General features: G+C 44.3%; 1 protein-coding gene across 24 annotated transcripts in view; it reads left to right on the top strand.

Annotated features, from left to right (window-relative positions):
• DENND1A (DENN domain containing 1A) overlaps positions 1-20,851 on the top strand; it is a 553,495-nt gene that overhangs the window by 373,180 nt on the left and 159,464 nt on the right. For all 24 annotated transcript variants that reach the window (XM_078375906.1, XM_078375877.1, XM_078375918.1 and 21 more), the window contains one exon: positions 9,316-9,441. In XM_078375906.1, coding sequence (XP_078232032.1) covers positions 9,316-9,441 — 126 coding nt within the window. The remainder of the gene's footprint in view (positions 1-9,315; positions 9,442-20,851) is intronic.

The following is a 20,851-nucleotide window of genomic DNA, read 5'->3' as shown; positions in this document are numbered from 1 at the left end:
GTTTGTGGTTCATTTTGTTGTTGAAAGATATTGGTCTTTTTTTTAAAATTGGTGGATGTTGTGTTGTAAAAAACATAAGTTTCCTTTTACAAGTGTGTATCAGTTTTTTCAAAGGTAACTTACACTTTAATTTTGTGTGTTGTGTTTGCAAGAAAATGCTTCTTGGTTTATTCATGTTGACAACTGAAAAGCCTTAGACCTAATTAAAAGAATTTCCATGAGCACCTTTACTGAACCATTTCATTACGCGGCACTGCACAGATTGCATTGTGAAACATGGTGATAGTTTAAATCTGACCTTTAAACCTGAACTGCCAGAAGTATGGGGAGAAAACCCTTCTCTGAAAAGACTCCCCGGTTAGATATATGTGTGTGTATGTGTATGCACACATGCATGCACATATTTGGTTAGAAGTAATCTTTTTATTGAATGACCACCTAATAATATAAATACACATTTGCTTTGAGCTCAGATCTTGTGGTCTCCTGTAGCTTGGGTAGGATTTTCTAGCTACATTAATTGTGTGTGTGTGTGTATGTGTGTGTGTGTGTGTGTGTGTGTGTATGTGTACGCATGTGTAGTGTGTTAAAGCTAAATTGTTGTATAAGGAAAACAAAGATAATTTCACTTACTCTAGGCCAAAAAAAAAAAAAAGTATTTGGAGGAAGTTAAGATTTACAAATAGAAAAAACGTAAAAGTCTTTGCTACTGTGTGTTTCAGTTTCAAATGGTGAGATACTTAAATTAAACTCATGGGGAGGGGCTGGAGTACACATGTGTGGGCAAGACTCCTCTTGAGCTTTATTTGGCAGATAGTGGAAACGGGCCTTTTTTGGTTTTGTTTTAAAATCGCACTTTTTTCCTCCGAGGATGTCATTCTAAGGATTCGATAGCTTATTCATGGAATGCTCAGCAGAGCCACTATAGCACATAAGGAAATAGCCGTTCACATAAAGAAAATGGATCCTTTTGTCTGACAAAAGCTGCCGAGAATTCTAACTCTCGCCACTAACTTTCTGACATGTACGCAGCCCACAAGTTGTCAGGAGAGAGGGAGGGAGCAGAGACCTGGGCTGGTAGGGTCATAGCCAACTCCAGCCTAGAGCTCCACATCAATCGCATGGCCCTCACTTCTCCATGGAGAACCAGGATCTTTGAGGGGAAAATGGGTTGCAGAAGAAACAAAGCCAACTGAGGTCAAGGTACAACCATGTTCTCAAGAAAGAAACAGAAAAGCAAGGGATGAGAGGAAACAATAATGGAGATATATTAAATCAGGGAAAAAATAAACCAGTATCATGGACACATCTAACTTGCTGGTCTGAGAAACCCTGGCAACAGTGAGAATCAGTGTGGACTGGCACAAACTCTAGAGTAAGAAATTGATTTTGACTTCTGCCCTTGCCTTACTGTCCGCGTGATATGGAGCTGGGTCTCATTTTCCTCATCTGTGTAGTGGATAGCTGTGCCTATGTAGACCATTTATTCTGAAATTTTAATACAATGCCGGATATGAAAATACTTGTCATGGCATTTGGGGACTAGTAGGGTGCTTGACAAATACAAGTTTCTGTTGGCTTCTCCTGACAAATTTCTTGTTCTAACTGGGAAAAAGATGATGGTATTATTGCCTTTACATATTAAGACTTTGTTTTGAATTTGAGGCAAGAACTAAGGAAGGCATAGGTAGATACACATATGTAATGGAAATGACAGTTTGCCATTTCTCATTGCCAGTGTGAAAGTGGCAGAGGAAGCCAATGTTTATGTGCCCCTGAGGATGGGAAAACAACTAACCCCTTCTCCCCTCTCCAGACCCACACATTCCCTATGGGATTTTAGAACAAAGCCTTGATGCCTAGTTTGTTCAGGTAAGGAAGAATTAATCAACTTGCCTCAGTCCTTAAAGCGGGGAGGAAAATGTGACTCTATGGCCTGCCCTTCCACACCTGCTGCTGGGTGTTTAATTTGTAATTTAAAAAAACAACTTTCAACTCCATCTGTGACACCCAGGAGTTAATGCAACTCCCAGGAAAGAGAAGCAGGACCCCCTGCACAGACTAACTTAAACCAGACTCTCAGAACTATACCTCTGGTTGAAGTGTGCCAGCACTGAGGATGGACATGGACCTTCCTATACTGGTCTGTTTAATAGAAGAGACAGACTTTGGGCTGGGCATGGTGGCTCGTGCCTGTAATCCCAGCACTTTGGGAGGCCAATGGGGGTGGATCACTTGAGATGACGAGTTTGAGACCAGCCTAGCCAACATGGTGAAACCCTGTTTCTACTAAAAATACAAAAATTAACTGGGCATGGTGGTACATGCCTGTAATCCCAGCTACTTGGGAGGCTGAGGCAGGAGAATTTCTTGAACCCAAGAAGCAGAGGTTACAGTGAGCCAAGAAGGCACCGCTGCACTCCAGCCTGGGCAATGGAGTGAGACTCCATCTCAAAAAAAAAAAAAGAGACAGACATAAATTGGATTCTTGCAGAATGCATCATTATGCATTGCTGTATGTCTCTAAATTTAGGAAAGACACAGTGAGGGTGCATTATAGGGGAACCTTAGTGTAGTCTCTGCGGTTCAACTGAGGAAGTGATATTTGAGCTGAGACCCAAAGGATGAGTAGTAGTCAAACTAGGGCCTTGTGTTGTCCAATATGGTAGCCACTATTCACACATGGCTATTTAAATTGCTTGAAATTAAATGGAATAACAGTTTCTCAGTCACACTAGCCACATTTCAAGTGCTCAGTAGTAACTAGCATATTGGATGGCATTGGACAGAAGATAGATTATTTCCATCCTTGCAGAAAGTTCTGTTGGGCAATGCAGAGTTCTAGACAAGTAGGGTGGAGGCGGGGCGGCAGGGAGCGGGGGCAATGGTGGGTGAGAGCACTCCACACTGAAAATAACCTAATGCAAAGGTCCTGGGGTAAGGGGGAAGCCAGTGGGACTGGAGCCCGGTGGGGTGGCTGAAGCCACAAAGGTGGACTCAAGAACCTCTCATCTGAAAGAGACTGTGGCCAAATGAAACAGGGCCTTGCAGGCCAGGCTAGGGCTTTAGTCTTTTTCTTCAGAGCAGTGGAGACTAGCTGAGAAATCTTAAGGTGTCAGCATTGATGGAAAGAGAGATAGGATTGTCTTAGAGGTGGACACTTAATAGTCTGCCATCATTTACCCCTCCATTCCCAGTCCCCAGAAATGGCAACCAAGTGATAAAGGAAGAAAATTCTACTTGTTGAGGACTACTATGTATTAAAAGGGTTATTTTCATTCTCCTGGGGAGAAAGACATGTAAACTGCTGGAATATAAAGGGCTAAAGAATAGAATGATGGTTTATACAATGTGAGAACCCCTTTCGAAGTAGTAATAAGCTAACTTGTAGCCGATTTGTAGGTGCTAAACCAGAAGTCCTTGGGAGTCAGGCCCTCCCTCCTCTGCAGTGCCATTCCCAGCACATCTGCAGCATGGGACCTGCAAAGATTAGGAGTCAACGAAGGATTAGGCCATCATGCCCTGAGAAAGAGCTATTGAGCTATTTGTTCCAACAAAGTTGGGGGCTTCTATTTTTTAATAAAAAGATTTTGTTAGAGAATACTATAAAGAATATCCCAGGTTTAGGAATGGGTTTTGAGGCCTTTGAAATCAAGTAGAAGACAAAGGTACAAATTGAGCTTGAGCCAAGCCCCTAACAGGCCTTCAGTATTGTGCTAAGGAATTCAGACTTTATCATATTCGCAGTAGGGAGCCACTAAACATTTTAGAGGGAATGACATGATATAACCTCTTATTTTAAGAAGGTAATTCAATGCAAAGGATGGATTAGACTAGGAAGAAAATAGAGGAAGAGACGCCAGCTCAAAGATTGTTACAATATTACTGGTAAAAGATGAATCTAAACTAAAAAAAAAAAGCTAGTCACTCTGCTATATCCATTCTTCATTTTATATTCATTATATTTTACTCCTCACAGTGTATGTATGTTGTACATACTTCATTTTACAGCCAAAGAACTAAAGCTCAGAAAGGTTAAGAAAGTAGGGAAGCCAGGGTTTCGATCTTAGACCTAGGTTTCTATGATTCAAACTCTATGCTCTACTGCCTGAGAAGTGCAGTGGAGACAGAGGAGTAAATGAAGCCCAGGGACCTGAGAGGTTGGGAACAGTGACCACTGAAAGGAGGTACAGGTACAGAGTCAGGTCAAGGAGAGATCGGGGCAATACTATGTGTGTTACTGGATGTGGTAAGTTTGTGGTTGTATAATATCGGTCTCCTTGTTCCCTTTAACTCATTCAGCATGCAGATGTTCATTTCTCCTGTCATTGTGGTTGTGTCTTAGCAATGACTTTCTGCAAAAGGGGAATGAATATCACTTTCTCCTCCCATCCTTTCCCACAGAGACCAGTTTCTTCTAATGATCCATCACTAAAGAATGTGATCCTAGACTTTCCTCCAAGCAGAGAGGCTCAGCCACTGAAAATGCCTTTCATAATGTCAAACACTTGCTCATTCATTCTTTCATTCAGCAGAAAGTGCTGCATGAGTACACTGAGCCAAGAACTGTGCTGGCTGCTGGCCCTGCGGGGAACTCAGTCCATCAGGAAAGGAGGTAGAAACTGCAGCTCACCATGGAACCACCTGCTCAGTCCAAGGAGGCCCAGACTTAGTGGTCAGGGCATGCTTCACAGATGGGGGGACATCTGGATTCCCTCTTTCCCTTAACCCAAGGCAATGGGTAATTTGACTATTAAAGAAAAATACCTCATTTTAATTCTTTGTTATAAAAGTAACATATGCTTTTTTATAAAGGATAATCAAAACAATCAAGTGTGTAAAATAGAAAGTGAAAGCATCCGTGCATGGTTCAAGTTTGCTAATGTAGCATTTTAGATTTTTACTGCGTATATATTTATATATAGTTTTAAATGACTCATGCTGTACGTGTTACTCTGAAATTTGCTGTTTTTTCCCCACTCGACAGTATTTCATGGACATCTTTTTGTGTCAGTTGGTAGAGAACTGCCATGTCCTTTTTAGCAGCTATGCGATATTTCCTGGTGAGGATGTGGGATAGTGTATTTCAGAGGCCCTCATTGATGGAGACTTGGATGGTCTTTCAGAAGTTGAATAGATGTTCACAAGCAGGACAGAAAGGGGCAAGAGACAACCAGGACTGAGTTACTGAGATGGGAACAGGCTGCAGAGTAGCCTGTGCTTCTGGATATTCAAGTTTAACATTAAGTGGATGGAAGCAAGGCTGATTGAGGACAGCACTCATGGAAGTTTGGATGTTTTTTGAAGGCAATGATGGTGAAGAGCTGGGGGCACTGAAGGGTTTTTGATGGAGGAGCAAAGTGATTAGATTTGGATTTTTCCAACATTACTAGGACAGATATGGGTGGATGGCATCGAGGAGAAACTGAAAGCAGAGGAAGGCCCACCGAGGAAACTGCTCCACTAGTCGGGGCCAGAGAGGGTGATTGAGTTGAACTTACAGGGCCAACATGATGGCACTGAGAGGAGAGGCCGGATTCAGGCCCTATCTGGGTTGGTGGTGATGAGATGAGAATATTTGTGGGAAAGGAGGGAGAAGTAGAGAATCTGACGTCTGACACCTGGCCCAGGAGACTGCATGGATGTTGCTGCAGTAACCAAGATGGCAACAGAGGGGAAAGGGCACTTTAGACAGGAGCTGGCAAGTTCAGTTTTGTCCTCTCTTTCCTTTGTCTGCCTCCTGTGACACCTGATTAGAGAAGGAAGCCATCCTCACCGGCACTTACAACACACCCAAATTACCACTGATGAACCCCAATGTTAATGATTTGACCAGCATCCCTAGGGGTACTGAGGGCAAGTTCAGCTTTAGATATATGACTCTGTTATTTAATCCTTAAATTTTCTTCCCTCACTTTTATTTAAAGGACAAATGCTACCCCCCAGCGATCAGATGCGCAGATACTTGCGGTTTCAAAGTTTGAAGTGCTGGCAGGTCAAGACAAAAGCTTCTCCATGTTGCAGGGTGAGAGGAGGTCTTCAGAAGTCCTGGCCCGAGTGGTCACAGGGGCATCAGGAGCCCAGGACCACTTGGCTAGTTTCAGACCAGCTGGGCAGGCAGGAAGGAATACACTCGTATTTGCTCAGTTACAATCAGCGACTCCCTCTTTGTGTAAAATGGTAATGAGGCCATTAGGAGAGGCTCACCTGAAGTGCAGCGTGAATCCAAGGTAATTAAACACCTCCTGAATGAAAGAGAAAGGCCAGGGAAGGTTAAGTGAGGAATAATCTGCGGCACAGGTGGCCCAAGGCCTTTGAGGAGCCAGAAGGAGAGCGACAGTGGCTTGCACCATTTCAAAGGATGGAAATGTCACTGTAGTCCCTGGGAGGGGCAGGATTTTTATTATTATTTTGGGGGCAGGGGCAGAAAGTGGGTAGTATTTTTAGCATTTTAATAGAGGATGCTTCTTTTTCATACTTCTTTTTGGAGTTGAAAGTCCATGGCAGAGCAGCCTGGATGCTCAGTGGCCTTGCTCCTCAGGGGCTCTCACCACTGTGGGGCTGGGGCTCATGTTTCCCTGATGAGGAGAGTTTGTATAAACCAGTTATAGATACCCAGATGTTGAGATAGACTTCAAACTGCTTCCAAAGGAAGATTGTTTTCCATGGTGCCCTCTTGGAGTAAAGGTGGAGTAGCTACTCCCTCAGCGTATGTTCCCAGGGCTTTTTACTTTTAGAGATAGGGTCTTGCTCCGTTACCTAGGATGCAGTGCCATGCTGCAATCATAGCTCATTGCAACCTCAAACTACTGGGCTTAATCAATCCTCCCAGATCAGCTTTCTAAGTAGCTGAGACTACAGACATGTGCCGCCATGGCTGCCTAAATCTTATATTTTTTATAGAGATGGGATCTCACTGTGTTGCCCAGGCTGGTCTTGAACTCCTGGCCTCAAGCTATCCCCCTGCCATGGCCTCCCAAAGTGCTGGGCACATCCCCATGGCTTCTGACTTATCAGAGGAGGACATCATTCCCATCTTTACACAGCTTACTGTCCAAATGTGAGGCATGCCCTTTACCAACAGTATAGGATTTTTTCCCTGTCCTCAGTTCATATTTATTAATGGCTTCCTATGCACTGAGCACTGTGCTTGGTGACTTTGTGTTTCCTTCCAGCTTGTTTTCATTGCTTAATGTTTGGCAGAGGATTTTTGCTTTTCATATTGTTGCTTCAAAATCTCTGTTGTCTCCACACAGAAGCTTATACATGAATCTTCATAGCAGCCAAGAGTAGAAACAGCCCAAATGGCTATCCACTGATGAACAGATCGATAAAATGTGGTCTGTCCATATAGTGGGATATTATTTAGCCATAAAAAGTATGAAGTCCTGACACATGCCACAACATGGATGAACCTTGTTCATAAAGCATTGTGCTAAGGGAAATACTCTGATGACAAAAGACTACTTATTGTCAGTTCCATTTGTATGAAATGCCCAGAGTAGACAAATCTGTAGAAACAGAAGGAAGGTGAGTTGCTGCTGGGGTCTGGTGTGGGGTAGGATTGGCAGGGAATGGGGAGTGACAGCTAATGAGTATGAGGTTTCTTTTGGGGATGATAAAAATATTCTGAAGTTAGCAGTAGTTAGTTGTACAATCTTGTGACTACTAAAATCCACAAAACTGTATACTTCAAATGAATGAATTTTATATGTGAAATAAATCTCAATAAGCTATCAAAACTTTTTCTTATCAGAAGCTTGGGAATAAGACATAATGTGCATGGATCATTTCTAAAGTATATCTAGTCCTTCCCAGATCAGATTTTTTGCCCCAGACTTCTCAGCAAGCTATTCTTAATATTTCTAGAGTCATAGGCACCTTTAAGAATCTGAGGAAAGCTGTGGATCCTGTGCCCAGAAAAATAATCTTTACTCACACTCATTCATACTAAAAATCTGCAAAGGATTCCTGGACCACCTTCATCTAATTTTCTATTTTATCCCAAGTTTTGTCTTTAAATAGTAGCTAGTCCCTCACAGAATTCATTTCCATGAAATGTGCTCTTGATATGTTACCTGCTTGCTTAAAACCAATCATCAGTTTTCTTTTTCTCTCTCAAGATGAAGGAAAAAAATCCCTTCGGGCCCCTGCCTTTCTCTCCAGCCTCATTTCAAGCCATATTCCCCTCATTTTCCACTGAAGCCAGGGTTCTTTCTGTTCCCTGAACTCCTCTTCGCTGCAGGGCCTTTGCATACCACTCCCCATACTTAGCACACAGTGGATCCTGTGCCCAGAAAAATCATCTTTACTCACATTCATTCATACTAAAAATCTGCAAAGGATTCCTGGACCACCTACATCTAATTTTCTATTTTATCCCAAGTTTTGTCTTTCCTAGCTGGTTCCTTTGTAGTACATGGACCTGTAGAATCTCACAACCTTCAGATTTCCCCCTTTGCTTTGTCTGCTAGGAGACTTTTAAGTCAAATTCAAGCCCATTTTTAGCCACCATATAAGACCTTATGGCTTACATTTCTATACCAAATCTGTTACCTGTTATCTTTTCCCATTACCATCACCTCCTTGTCTTTGTTTTAACCTCTTGAGTATGTGTCTATTAATAGAAGCTACCACACTTCCTTTAGAGTATGATGTGTAAGAAATGTAAATAAGCCTTTATTCTAATGTTTGTAAGTAGTTCTAAGAGGGATAGAATGGGAACTCACTGAGTTTGGGCTCAGACTACAAGACTGATGGGAATGCAGCCATGTCTTGAGTTTGTTCCTAGGTATGTAGCCTAACCTCCCCGAGGCTGTTTCACCCTTGTAAGATGGAAGCATTAATCCCTTCCTCACCGGATCGTTAAAGTCACTAAATTGTAAAATGAATGCAAAAGTGCTTACCTGGCATGGAGTAAGTCATTAAAAATTGTTTTTGTTTTTATTAGACGTGTTCTAATAGGAACAACATTTCTTTAAATTTCAAAAACATGCTGTAATTTTGAACAGATTTTTTTTTTTGAGACTGAGTCTCGTTCCGTCACCCAGGCTGAAACGCAGTGGCGCAATCTCTCACATCAACCTCCGCCTCCCAGGTACAAGTGATTCTCTTGCCTCAGTCTCCCAGGTAGCTGGGATGCAGGCGTGCACCACTGCACACAGCGTAAACATGTTTTTGTCCTCCCAGTAACTGAACTATGAAATGGATCCTGCCGTTTGTAGGGTTTTCCAGGGTTCCATATGTACTGGGCTTAGTCAGCTACCCCTCTTTGACCTTGTCCTCAACCTGTGTTTTCTTTCCCTTAATCACCAGATCTCTTCACTGAAGAACAGGCTGAAGAAGGTCTCCACAACCACTGGGGATGGTGTGGCCAGAGCGTTCCTCAAGGCCCAGGCTGCTTTCTTCGGTAGCTACCGAAATGCTCTGAAAATCGAGCCGGTGAGTAGCCTCGGCGTGTCACAGAACCTGTGTTTGGTCAGGGCTGAGAAGCATACCTCGGGTCACAAGAAATGCCATGATTATTCTGCTTTTTGAGCTCACCTGGAAGAGGTTGTGTGTGTTGGTGGTGGGGGATGGTATACTCCCATTGCCATACCTCTAAGCACAAGGAGGCTGTGCTATCATGTGTGAGACTCTCACTGCTCTCACTGTTAAGGCCTTGCTCCGTGCACCACCCTGGACAGTAAGCCCCAACTGCCTGTCAGATACAGCGCCAGGCCCCTCAACCTGCTCTCACTGGGGCTTCACAGTGCACCTGTGCAATAGCAATGGTCAGTTCCACTTTACAAATGAGGAAACCAAGACTCCGGGAAGAGAAATGACTTAGCACAGAAGAGCCAGATGGTCCCAGAGCCCCTGCTTTCCCACTGGACCTCACCGCCCCTATTCTTTCAAGGTGCCTCTCCTCCATGCTCGAGAAAGCAGAGCTTCTGGGGTTCACACCTGATGGTTCCTGCAAGTGGTCTTGTTGTAAGTGACCACAGTGGGGACCAGGAAGTGACACTGCCCACTTCTGACCCTTCCCCCTTTCTGAGCCTTGTTGACTCATTCATGTCCCCTGCCTGTCTCATGAGTTGACTCGTGATTGCAAAGATGTGAAGACACCAGTCTTCTCTGAAACCTAGGACAGTAGCAGTCCTGTTAGCTTCTGAGAGAAGTTCTTCTTTGCCGTTTCTCTCCTCAGCCTACTCTTGGCCTTCTGGCTAAGGAGAATGCAGGAATTGGCCTAGGGACCTGGGTCACCCTGTAGAGGGGAGAATGTTGGAGGGAAACTTTGCTGACAGGCCTGTTCTCCCAGGAGCGCAGGGCTGCCTTCTTCTTGAGCGGGTGAGTGACACTGTCACACCCAGCCTAGTCAGAGTTGGAGTCAGGTGTGAGGGACCAGCTCTGGCTGCACTGCCCACAGGCTAGGGCTGTTTCTTTCTATTTTTACTTTAACCCATAGCATTTAATTATACCAATGACAAAAGATGAGGGGATGCGAGGTGATTCATTGTCTGTAGAAATTCTGAGTGTAAGCAGGGGTCACACTTCCTCATAAGCCGCAATTACACATTGGTAAATGTCTTTACTGCTCTAACTCCGCCATGTATTCAAGCAAAACACAAAGAATAACAGCAAGCACCTTGTTTCCTGTCACCCAGGGCCTGCTCTGTGTGAAGTGGCCAGAGCAGTGGATGCTCAGGGAACAGCGCTACCCCACCCCCTTCTCCTTTTTATCCATCTGGCACTTAGGCCTTACTCTCTAGGTTGCCTGAGCTTTGGACCGTGTCATCATCACTATGTGGTCACATAGCAGAAGGGATGCCCACTCTTTTTTTGCTTCTGAGAAGTATTTCCCTTAGGTTCCTCGAAAGCCCTTCAGCTTAAAGCCAGTTCTTGCTAGTGTCCTGCTAGTTTCAAAGTCACATGGCTCTGATTACCTGTTGTGATCTTGGGTCCAGCCAAACCATCAGGTTCAAAGCAGTGATAGCTGGCACAATTCAAGGAAAATACTGTTGTCTTCCCCTCTTTAAAATGGGAATGAATAGGACAGCTGGCCCAATCCTTTGCTGCGTTGTTGGGGACAGACAGACTTGAGGTATTTTCACTATTGCAGTGATCTCACTGTTGGCATGTGTGTGCATCTGGAATCAAAGGCAGTTGAAGCTTGGGACAGATTGCTGGCTGTAGGATCTGAGCACAGGTTCCTCTGTGGGAGGAGTTTCTCATTGTACTTGCACATGGCTCTGGAAGGCTTTGGGTTTAAGGACAGAAGCTCTGGAGTTTAAAGCCTGGCTCTGCATTTCTTAGCTGTCTCAAAGTTAAGCAAGCCACTTAATCCATTTAAAATGTAGTTTCTTCACCTGTGAAATAAGAATAAGCCTGCCTATTCTTCCTAAGGATCAGTTGAGCCATAACATTCATAAGAAAGTTGAAACTTGAACTGGATGTGATGAGTAAGGTTTAGAAAAAGAAAGAAACATCCCTTCCTAGAGTGGGAGGTAGAGGTAACTGAGGAAGCAAAGTGCTGGAGGCAGGCCCCTCGTGGCCAGTGAGCAGGCCATTTTGTCTGGAGTGATTGGGTGGGGAGATGGGGCTGTAGGAGAGGATAGAGCCAAATTTGGCAGAGAGCGAACCTTACCCTGTGAGGAGTGTAAGTTTTGGAGCAGAAATGTGACATGACTGAAGTTACCTTTGAGCAGTAGTATAGTGATGGACTGAAAGGAGAGCTGGAGGCAGAGAAACTAGTTAGAGGAGTGTTGTGAGAGAAGAAGAGAGTCCTGGGTGGCTCCACCAGGAACAGAGACCATGAAGGAAGAAGTAACAAGACTCAGCAATAGATCAAATATGGGGATCAACAGCAAGAAGTGCCAAAATGTCTCCCAAGATTTGGAGCCTAAGAGAGGATGAAGATGCTCCTAATAGCAAAAGGGAATGCTTAATGCCAAGGTCTTCACAGTAGCAGCATTCCTAATGCTAAAACACTGGAGTATACTAAATATCCATATTAGGTAACTGGTGAAATAAATTAAAGTCCATCTTACGATAGGATATTACATAGCCATTAAAACTGTCACCTACGAGATAACATGATGGGTTTAGATGGAGACATGGCACTTGTCCTTGAATGTAAGCTGCCATTCAGTCATTAGAAGATGTACTATTAGTTTATGTACCATTAAGAAAGGGAAAAGAGTGGTGCCAATTATAATTGAAGGATGCTACCAAAAGACACATCCACATTTCAGAAATGTTATAATGGGAAGTAATTTTCATCTTAGAATCAATGAAATATGGCAGACCTGTCAGGCTTTCAATCTCATTCATCTGTACCGCAGTGGCTTTCTTCTGTAAGCTGAAGAAGGAAACAGAAGGCCTGGAATTTTCCAACCAGACTTCAAGCCAAGGTCATTACCATGTCACCTAGATTGTGTGTGTGTGTGTGTGTGTGTGTGTGTGTGTGTGTGTGTAAGCTTATTATTAGGATAGAAGAAGATAATTTTTTTTTAGAAAGAGAAAAAAAGAATAAAAGAAAGAAAGAGGAAGGGAAAGAGGGAGAGAGAACAGGAGTCTTGCTTTATTGCCCAGGCTAGAATGCCGTCTAAAAATGGGTATTGAAAACCTCTTTTATGCCAATAACTGTGCTTAACAATGGAGACAGGAAGGGATAAGAGAGGAAAATAACAAACAAGCAGCCAACCAATATTTCATTTAAACCTGTGAAATGCTATGCAATTACTGAGGAGTGATTTACTTCCAATTATGTAGTCACTTTTAGAGTAGGTGTGATGTGGTACTGAGAAAAATGTATGTTTTGTGTATTTGGGGTGGAGAGTTCTATAAATGTTTATTAAGTTTACTTGTTCCGGGTCTGAGTTCAAGTCCTGGATATCCTTGTTAATTTTCTGTCTCATTGATCTGTCTAATATTGACAATGTGACGTTAAAGTCTCCCACTGTTATTATGTGGGAGTCTAAGTCTCTTTATAAGTCATTAAGAACTTGTCTTATGTATCTGGGTGCTCCTGTATTGGGTGCGTATATATTTAGGGTCATTAGCTCTTCTTGTTGCATTGATCCTTTTACCATTATGTAATGTCCTTCTTTGCCTCTTTTGATCTTTGTTGCTTTAAAGTCTATTTTATCAAAGGCGAGAGTTGAAACTCCTGCTTTTTATTTATTTATTTTTGCTCTCCATTTGGTTGGTAAATCTTCCTCCATCCCTTTGTTTTGAGTCTTTGTGTATCCTTGCATGTGAGATGGGTCTGGATGCAGCATACCGATGGGTTTTGGCTTCTTATCCAATTTGCCTGTCTGTGTCTTTTGATTGGGAAATTTAGTCGATTTAAATTTAGGATAAATAATAATATATGTGAGTTTAATACTGCTATTTGATGCTAGCTGGCTGTTTTGTCCATTAGTTGATGTATATACTTCATTATGTTGATGCTCTTTATCTTTTGGTATATTTTTGGAAAGGCTGATACTGGTTGTTCCTTTCTATGTGTAATGCTTCTTTCAGAAGCTCTTGTAAAGCAGGCCTGGTGGTGATGAAATCTCTGAGTACTTACTTGTTCACAAAAGACTTTATTTTTCCTTCACTTATAAAGCTTAGTTTGGCTGGATATGAAATTCTGGGTTGAAAGTTCTTTTCTTTAAGGATGTTGAATATTGGCCCCCACTCTATTCTGGCTTGTAGGGTTTCTGCTGAGAGATCTACTGTGAGTCTGATAGGCGCCCCTTTGTTGGTAACCCGACCTTTCTCTCTAGCTGCCCTTAGCATTTTCTCCTTCATTTCAACCCTGGTGAATCTGACGATTATGTGCCTTGGGGTTGCTCTTCTTGAGGAATATCTTTGTGGTGTTCTCTGTATTACCTGGAGTTGAATATTGTCCTGCCTTGCTAGGTTGGGAAAGTTTTCCTGAATAATATCCTGAAGAATATTTTCCAACTTGGATTTATTCTCTTTGTCACATTCAGGTACACCTATCAAACATAGATTAGGTCTTTTCACATAGTCCCATATTTCTTGGAGACTTTGCTCATTCCTTTTTATCCTTTTTTCTCTAATCTTGTCTTCTCGTTTTATTTCATTGAGTTGGTCTTCAACCTCTGATATCCTTTCTTCTGCCTGATCAATTTGACTGTTAAAACTTGTGCATACTTCGTGAAGTTCTCGTTTTATGTTTTTCAGCTCCATTAATTCACTTACATTCCCCTCTGAATTGTCTATTCTCGTTAGCATTCGTCAAACCTTTTTTCAAGGTTCTTAGTTTCTTTGCATTGGGTTAGAACATGTTCATTTAGCTCACAGAAGTTTCTTATTATCCACCTTCTGAAGCCTGATTCTGACAATTCATCACACTCATTCTCCATCAGACCTTGTTCCCTTGCTGATGAGGAACTGTGATGCCCTGGAGGAGGAGAGGTATTCTGATTTTGGATGTTTTCAGCCTTATTTGTGCTGGTTTCTTCCCATCTTTGTGGATTTATCCACCTGTCATCTTTGTAATTGCTGACTTTCAGATTGGGTCTCTGAGTGGATGTCCAGGTTGTTGGTGGTAATGTTATTTCTGTTTCTTAGTTTTCCTTCAGCGGATGCGCCTCCCCCACAGAGCTGGACCTTCCCAGGTTCAGCTATGCTTGCTGTGAAACTCTCAAGCATCAGCGTTTCCAGTTGCTGTTTTTTTGTGGGGTTGGGACCAGCTGAGCCCAATCACCTGGCTCCCCGCCTCGGAGCCCCCTTTTTTTTCTTTTCCTGATTGAATGGTCAATTCTCTCCCAAGTGCCCCAGTCACCCGCCGAAAAGGTGCCGGGATCTATACGGTTTCCTGCATGGCAACCGTGCCGGCTGAAACAGCAGTGCTGAGATTCATGGCACTTTTCTGCCTGGGAATCTCCCGGTCTGGCTCCCAGCTTCAGTTTCCCTCTCAATCAGCTGAGTGGGTGACTCTGCCTTCTTGGAGCTCCAAACACCAACTAAAAGGGCACCCAGTCCCGCATACTCCACACTGAGAACCACTGCGCTGGCCAAGAGTCACGCTGGCAACCCATGGGGCTCCTCCGTTGGGAATCTCCTGGTCCGTAGACAACAAAAATTCATCTGGAAGTCTGGCGTCCACTCACTCCCTGTGCCTTCACTGGGAGCTGCAACCCTGAGCTGCTACTAGACGGCCATCTTGGATCTCTCTGATGGTTTTTAAACTATAGATTTAATTTTGGCAAATTCTCCTCTTCTAAAACATGAGATAACATTCCCCATGTAAGATTGCTTGGGGCAGCCAGGCATGGTGGAACATTCAAGACCAGCTTGGACAACACAGGGAGACCTCATCTCTACAAAAAATAAGAAAGCCAGGTGTGGTATCACATGCCTGTGGTCCCAGCTACTTGGGAGGCTGAGACAGGAGGATCACTTCAGCCCAGAAGTTTGAGGCTACAATAAGCCAGGACTGTGCCACTGCACTCCCGCCTGAGCAATAGAGTGAAACCCTGTCTCTTAAAAAAAAAAGTTCTTTGGGAGGCTGAGACGGGTGGATCACGAGGTCAAGAGATCGAGACCATCCTGGTCAACATGGTAAAACCCCGTCTCTACTAAAAATACAAAAAATTAGCTGGGCATGGTGGCGCGTGCCTGTAATCCCAGCTACTAAGGAGGCTGAGGCAGGAGAATTGCCTGAACCCAGGAGGCGGAGGTTGCAGTAAGTCAAGATCACGCCATTGCACTCCAGCCTGGGTAACAAGAGCGAAACTCCGTCTCAAAAAATAAATAAATAAATAAATGTTTAGGGGATTATTTTAAAATAGTGACTCCAAAGTAAATGTGAGCCCAAGAAATAGGAGGGGGCATTGGCTGCATGTGGGGTTGGTGGGAGGGTGGTGCCTTGAGTGAGCCTGCCAGGGTATAGGCAACACGGTGCTGAGGCCCTCCCCGTGGTCACTTGTCTTTTAGTTGTTTCTCTGGTTATAAAAATAGCACCTGCTCTTTGCAGGCCAGGCGTGGTGGTTCATACCTTTAATCTCAGCATTTTAGGAGGCTGAGGTTGGCTGATCATGAAGTCAGGAGATTGAGACCATCTTGGACAACATGGTGAAACCCGGTCTCTACTAAAAATACAAAAAGTAGCTGGGGATGGTTGCCCACACCTGTAATCCCAGTTACTCAGGAGGCTGAGGCAGGAGAATCGCTTGAACCTGGGAGGCAGAGGTTGCAGTGAGCAGAGATCACACCACTGTGCTCCAGCCTGGTGACAGAGTTAAGACTCAGTCTCAAAAAAAAAAACCCTACTCTTTGTTAAAAAAAAAATGTTTAAAGTAACAGGACTAGAAATGAGAAAGCACCACCCATAATCCTGTCATCAGGAGGTAAGATACGCGGTGGCAGGTTTCCATCCAGGTGCTAGAATTTTTTTGTTTCTTTTGTTTTTCCATTTTTGGGTTTTGGTTTTTTAACTTTCTGTAGGCAGATGAGATATGCCTGAGAAAGCAATCCCTTATCCCAATTATTAATAAATTTTTTTTGCCTTTTAGTTTGTGTAAGAATTTTTAATACCACGTAGAAACTCTTCTTAGACATGATTGACAGTGGCTGAGCAGAGCCTACCAGGTGACCCTCATGGTTCTCAACCCTGACCGGGGATCAGAATCATGGGGTGGGGATGGGGGGGAACTATTGAAAAGGCTAATGTCCAGGTCCCCTCAGAGATTTCTCTCCAGTTCCTATGATCTGAAGTCAGAGCCAAGGCCCACCATGTTTTCCTAGTGATGGTCTTTAAAAAAAATTATTTTACTATTTTATTATTATCATTTTTTTTTAAGACAGGATCTCTCTCTGTTGCCTAGGCTGGAGTGGGACAATCATGGCTTATGGCAGCCTCAACCTCCTGGGCTGAAGTTATCCTTCCACATCAGCCTCCCAGGTAGCTGGGACTACAGGTGCATGCCACTGAACTCAGCTAATTTATTTTTTATTTTTCTGAAGACAGGGTCTTGCTATGTTGCCCAGCTGGTTTCCAACTCCTGGGCTCAAGTGATCCTCCAGCCTCAGACTCCGAAAGTGCTGGGATTACAGGCATGAGACACCATGCCCAGCATGCTGGTCTTTTTGATTGTCAGTAGTATTTCATGATTTTAAACCTCGCTGTGCTAAACATCTTTATATAAATCTTCATGCTTGGTCTGAATTATTTTCTTAGGCAGATTCCTTGACATGGATTTACTAGGTCAACGGATGTGAGCCCATTTAAGGCCTTTGGCATATAAGGTGAGAGAAGGCTGGTGACCAGACACAGGGGGATGTCTGCAGGGAAGGCCCCTTAGCAGGTAGCAGCTCAGAGCCTGAGAACAATAGTGGGCTGAGGGCAGAGTGAGCATGCAGGGTAGAAAGCCAGGTATGCGGGACCCATGCAGGGCAGCCCAGCTGCAGCACTCCCAGCCCCTATGGCTCACTGTGCTCACTGCTTCCTAGTGTTTCCTCAGCAGTGCTCACCACGCCGGGTGCTGGGGTCCTGCCTACACAGGTGGGGGAGGTAGAGGTGGGGTCATGGCTGTTAGGTTACTGCAGAGTCACAGTGTTGCATTTTGTTGGAAACAGGAAACTCATGGGCCTAAGTGGGCTCCTCTCTGCTCTGCTTCTGCCTGCCAGGACCCTGAACAGTTACTCGCCTCTCCGATCCTCAGTTCCCCTTCCATACAGCGGATGTGTAATCCCTTCTTGCAGTAGTGTAGTGAGGCTTAATTAAGACCAGCACAGTGCTTGTCCTGACAGCCATAGGAAGATGGGCATGGCCCTGGCCCTCACCCATCTCCTCCCTCTGAGGAGGCCCCTGCCAGCCTGGAGCCTGTTGGGGGATCGAGCTTTGGCCTGAGAAGCAGAGAGAAGACCCTTTCCTTGGCTCAGAGCTTTCTTGAGATTTTTAACACCTTGGCCTTTTTTTTTTTTTTTTTTTTTCTTCTCTCTTTCTTTCCTAATGGAAAAAAATTCAGAATGCGGCTGGCCAGGGGACTCCTGAGCTTTGTTTTGTTTACTGGGTCCAGAAGGAAGGAGGAAGGGGGCTGCTTGCTGAGGCCCAGCCCTGTGCCGGGAGCTGCGCTGCTCCTACCCATCTGTGCCTTCTGGGGTCTGCTGGGGAGGCTGGGTGCCCGGCCCAGGGTGGGGAGGGCCTGTGTTGGCTCCCTGGTGGTGTGTCTTCAGGGCCGGGTGAATTATTCCAAAGAACTCTCTCAGGGTTAGAAACTGAGAACCAGGGGTGTCCAGCCACTGCCAACTTCACCTCCTTAGTGGCCTCCCACAAGGTCAGAGCTTGGTTCAACTCTGAATTGCTTCCCATCAGTGCTCTCAGTAATTCCCCATCCTGGCCCTCACCAGTCCTTTACACACAGGGGTTAGAGTGGAGGCCGAAGTGATTCCTAGGAAGCAGAGGAGCCAGCAGACAGACTCCACACCAGGTTCCTTCCACCACGTCCTTCCACCTGGCTTTGTTCTAGTCTCCACATGTTCTGTGTTAGTAACTCTGCATTTCCAGTGCCAGGCACAGGTCTTGGCACCATGTGTAGGTATCAGTGAGTGGATTTTGGAATAATAGATGAGAGAAAGGGTGAAGGAAATTAGGGAACAGGGAAGCATTTGAGGCAGGGGGGCTGCCCTTGGCCTCTGCTTGGTGCATACACATTGCTCCTGTCCTGGCTTTGGGCTTCAGAGGTTGCTGCTTCCTGATAGAGGGGAGGGTGTCTGCAAATCACAAGGGCATGTGACCCATTTTTCAGTCACCTGGAGAAAATCAGATGCATAGCCCAAGATATTTAACAATAACCGCCAAACCAACTTGTCCTTCTCAACTTAAATGACAGAGCCATAAGCAGCCAGGCACCCCCATCCAGAGAAACCCCCTTTATCCATGTCAAGCGGCAGCCCAGGCTCCAGCTCATTTATTTAGGCCTTTCTTGCTCTCTGACACGCCTCCTAGCAGTTGCCAGGCAACTCTGGGAGTAGCAGTGTGTGTTAGGGATTAACTAGTTAGGGCTGGGGTTCTTTTTGGCAAGAAGGGGATAAAAGACAAATGAGTTTAATTGCTAGGCCATGGGCCCTTTCTCTACATAGTAGAAGATTGCAACTTTTGGAGGATATGTACAGCAGTATGGTTCTAGAATTTGCCTTGAATGTTCCCCTTTCTCCTTCCTAGAGAGAACAGAAGAATTTTTTAAAGAATCTTTTACCTCACCCCTTCGTTTAAAATTATATCATCATGAAATCTGAATAAGGTAATCCACCCCCTTTGAAACACATTTCACACACAGTGGTCTCAGTTTTAAAGAACTTTTGCAGATAGATGTGTGTGCTTTCATTTCATCCGCTTTTCTGCTTAGAGTTTCTTATTTCATAGTTCATGCTGTATGACAGTGCCTCTGAGGGTGCCTCTCACCGTATCTGGCCCCCTGCAGGTCCTTGGTAAATGTTAGGTTAAAGAGCAAAACCCATGGGTATTGGCGTTTGAAGATGCGTTGTCTGTGGAAAGTGCCACAGACAACATGTGTTGTCTGTGCCAGTGTCTGTGGAAAGGCCAGTGTAGATGGAGCACTATGGGAGCTGTTTATTCAACTAGATTGTGTGGCCCTCTCTGGGCCAACCTGCTAGCTGGGCTTCCCCCAGGATAAAGGGAACAGAGCTACTGCCTGCAGGGAGCGAGTTCCGGGTGGGGGCAGTAAACAAACTGTTTAAACAAGCAGTGGCCAACTCACTGTGGTCCCACTTGCTTAATTCATCCCAAGAGGCCAACTTCCAGATACAGCTGTGGGTACACTGGCATTATCCACCTTATAGCCCATGATTTTGCATGTGATTCTGCTGTGTCATAGTTATCCACCTAAAACCCCTTGAGGATGCAGAAGTTAAGATAAAAGCAGATTGATAGCCTGGCTTTCAAGGATGAATGCACCAGGTTGTGTTGGAGCAGATTGGAAAAACACCACAAAAATCTGTGTCCTGCTTGAGTAACCCTGTTGATCTCATGTTGTTTTTGAAAAAAAAAGAAAACAACAAAAAACTGTTTTCTGATTTGTTTTTGGTATAATGGAAAATAGAAAAATATTTTTAAAGTAGTAAAATCAAAACAGCACCATAGTCCTGCTGATGCCTTTTGTATTTACTCTTAATTTTTTCATTATGCAAAGGGTTTACATTAGCTGCAACCAAATCTCAGTTAAAAGTTAGTTTTCCCCCCATTTAACAAGATATCATATGCATTTTTACGTAGCTGCAGAATATTCCATCAAGTGTAACTACCATAATTTCCAGAGCCACTCTCCCATGTTGGATATTTACATTGTTTCCAATCTTTTGATATTATAAGAAATACTCCACTAACTGTCTTTGTGAGTAAAGCTTTGAAATGCTCTATTTCAAAGCCTTCTGAGTGGGAGAACTGAGTCTGTGAGCAGTAGCCTGACTGTGGGGGCCAACTTGTTACAGCATTGCAGGGAAGCAGATTTTGGTTGACTCAGCCTCAAAGTGGCTCAAGATGGAAAAAGAATCAAGAATCCTTGATGGGTGGGAGGGTGTGCACTCCCTGCCCTCCACGCAGATGAGCAGAGGATTCCCAGAACACACATAAGGGATGTGACTAATTTGTCTCTGCCTTCATCTTGTGCTAAAAATAGGTTTGAGGAACCTTAAGACACTGGGTACAGTACAGCAAGATGAGAGATAAGGAAGCGAGGAAACCAGGGGAAAGAGGAAACTGCGTGACGCCTGGAAGGGACTAGTGTGTGTGCAGCTGTGTGTCTGTGCAAGGCTCTGTGGTCCTCCACACAGGTTGGGAGTGGTAGAGCTGGGACTCACCCCATCACACCCAGGTCTGTCTAAAGAGCCC

This window comes from Callithrix jacchus, chromosome 1 (genome assembly GCF_049354715.1).
Source record: "Callithrix jacchus isolate 240 chromosome 1, calJac240_pri, whole genome shotgun sequence".
NCBI lineage: Eukaryota > Metazoa > Chordata > Mammalia > Primates > Cebidae > Callithrix > Callithrix jacchus.
This window is presented reverse-complemented; position numbering and strand designations above follow the sequence as displayed.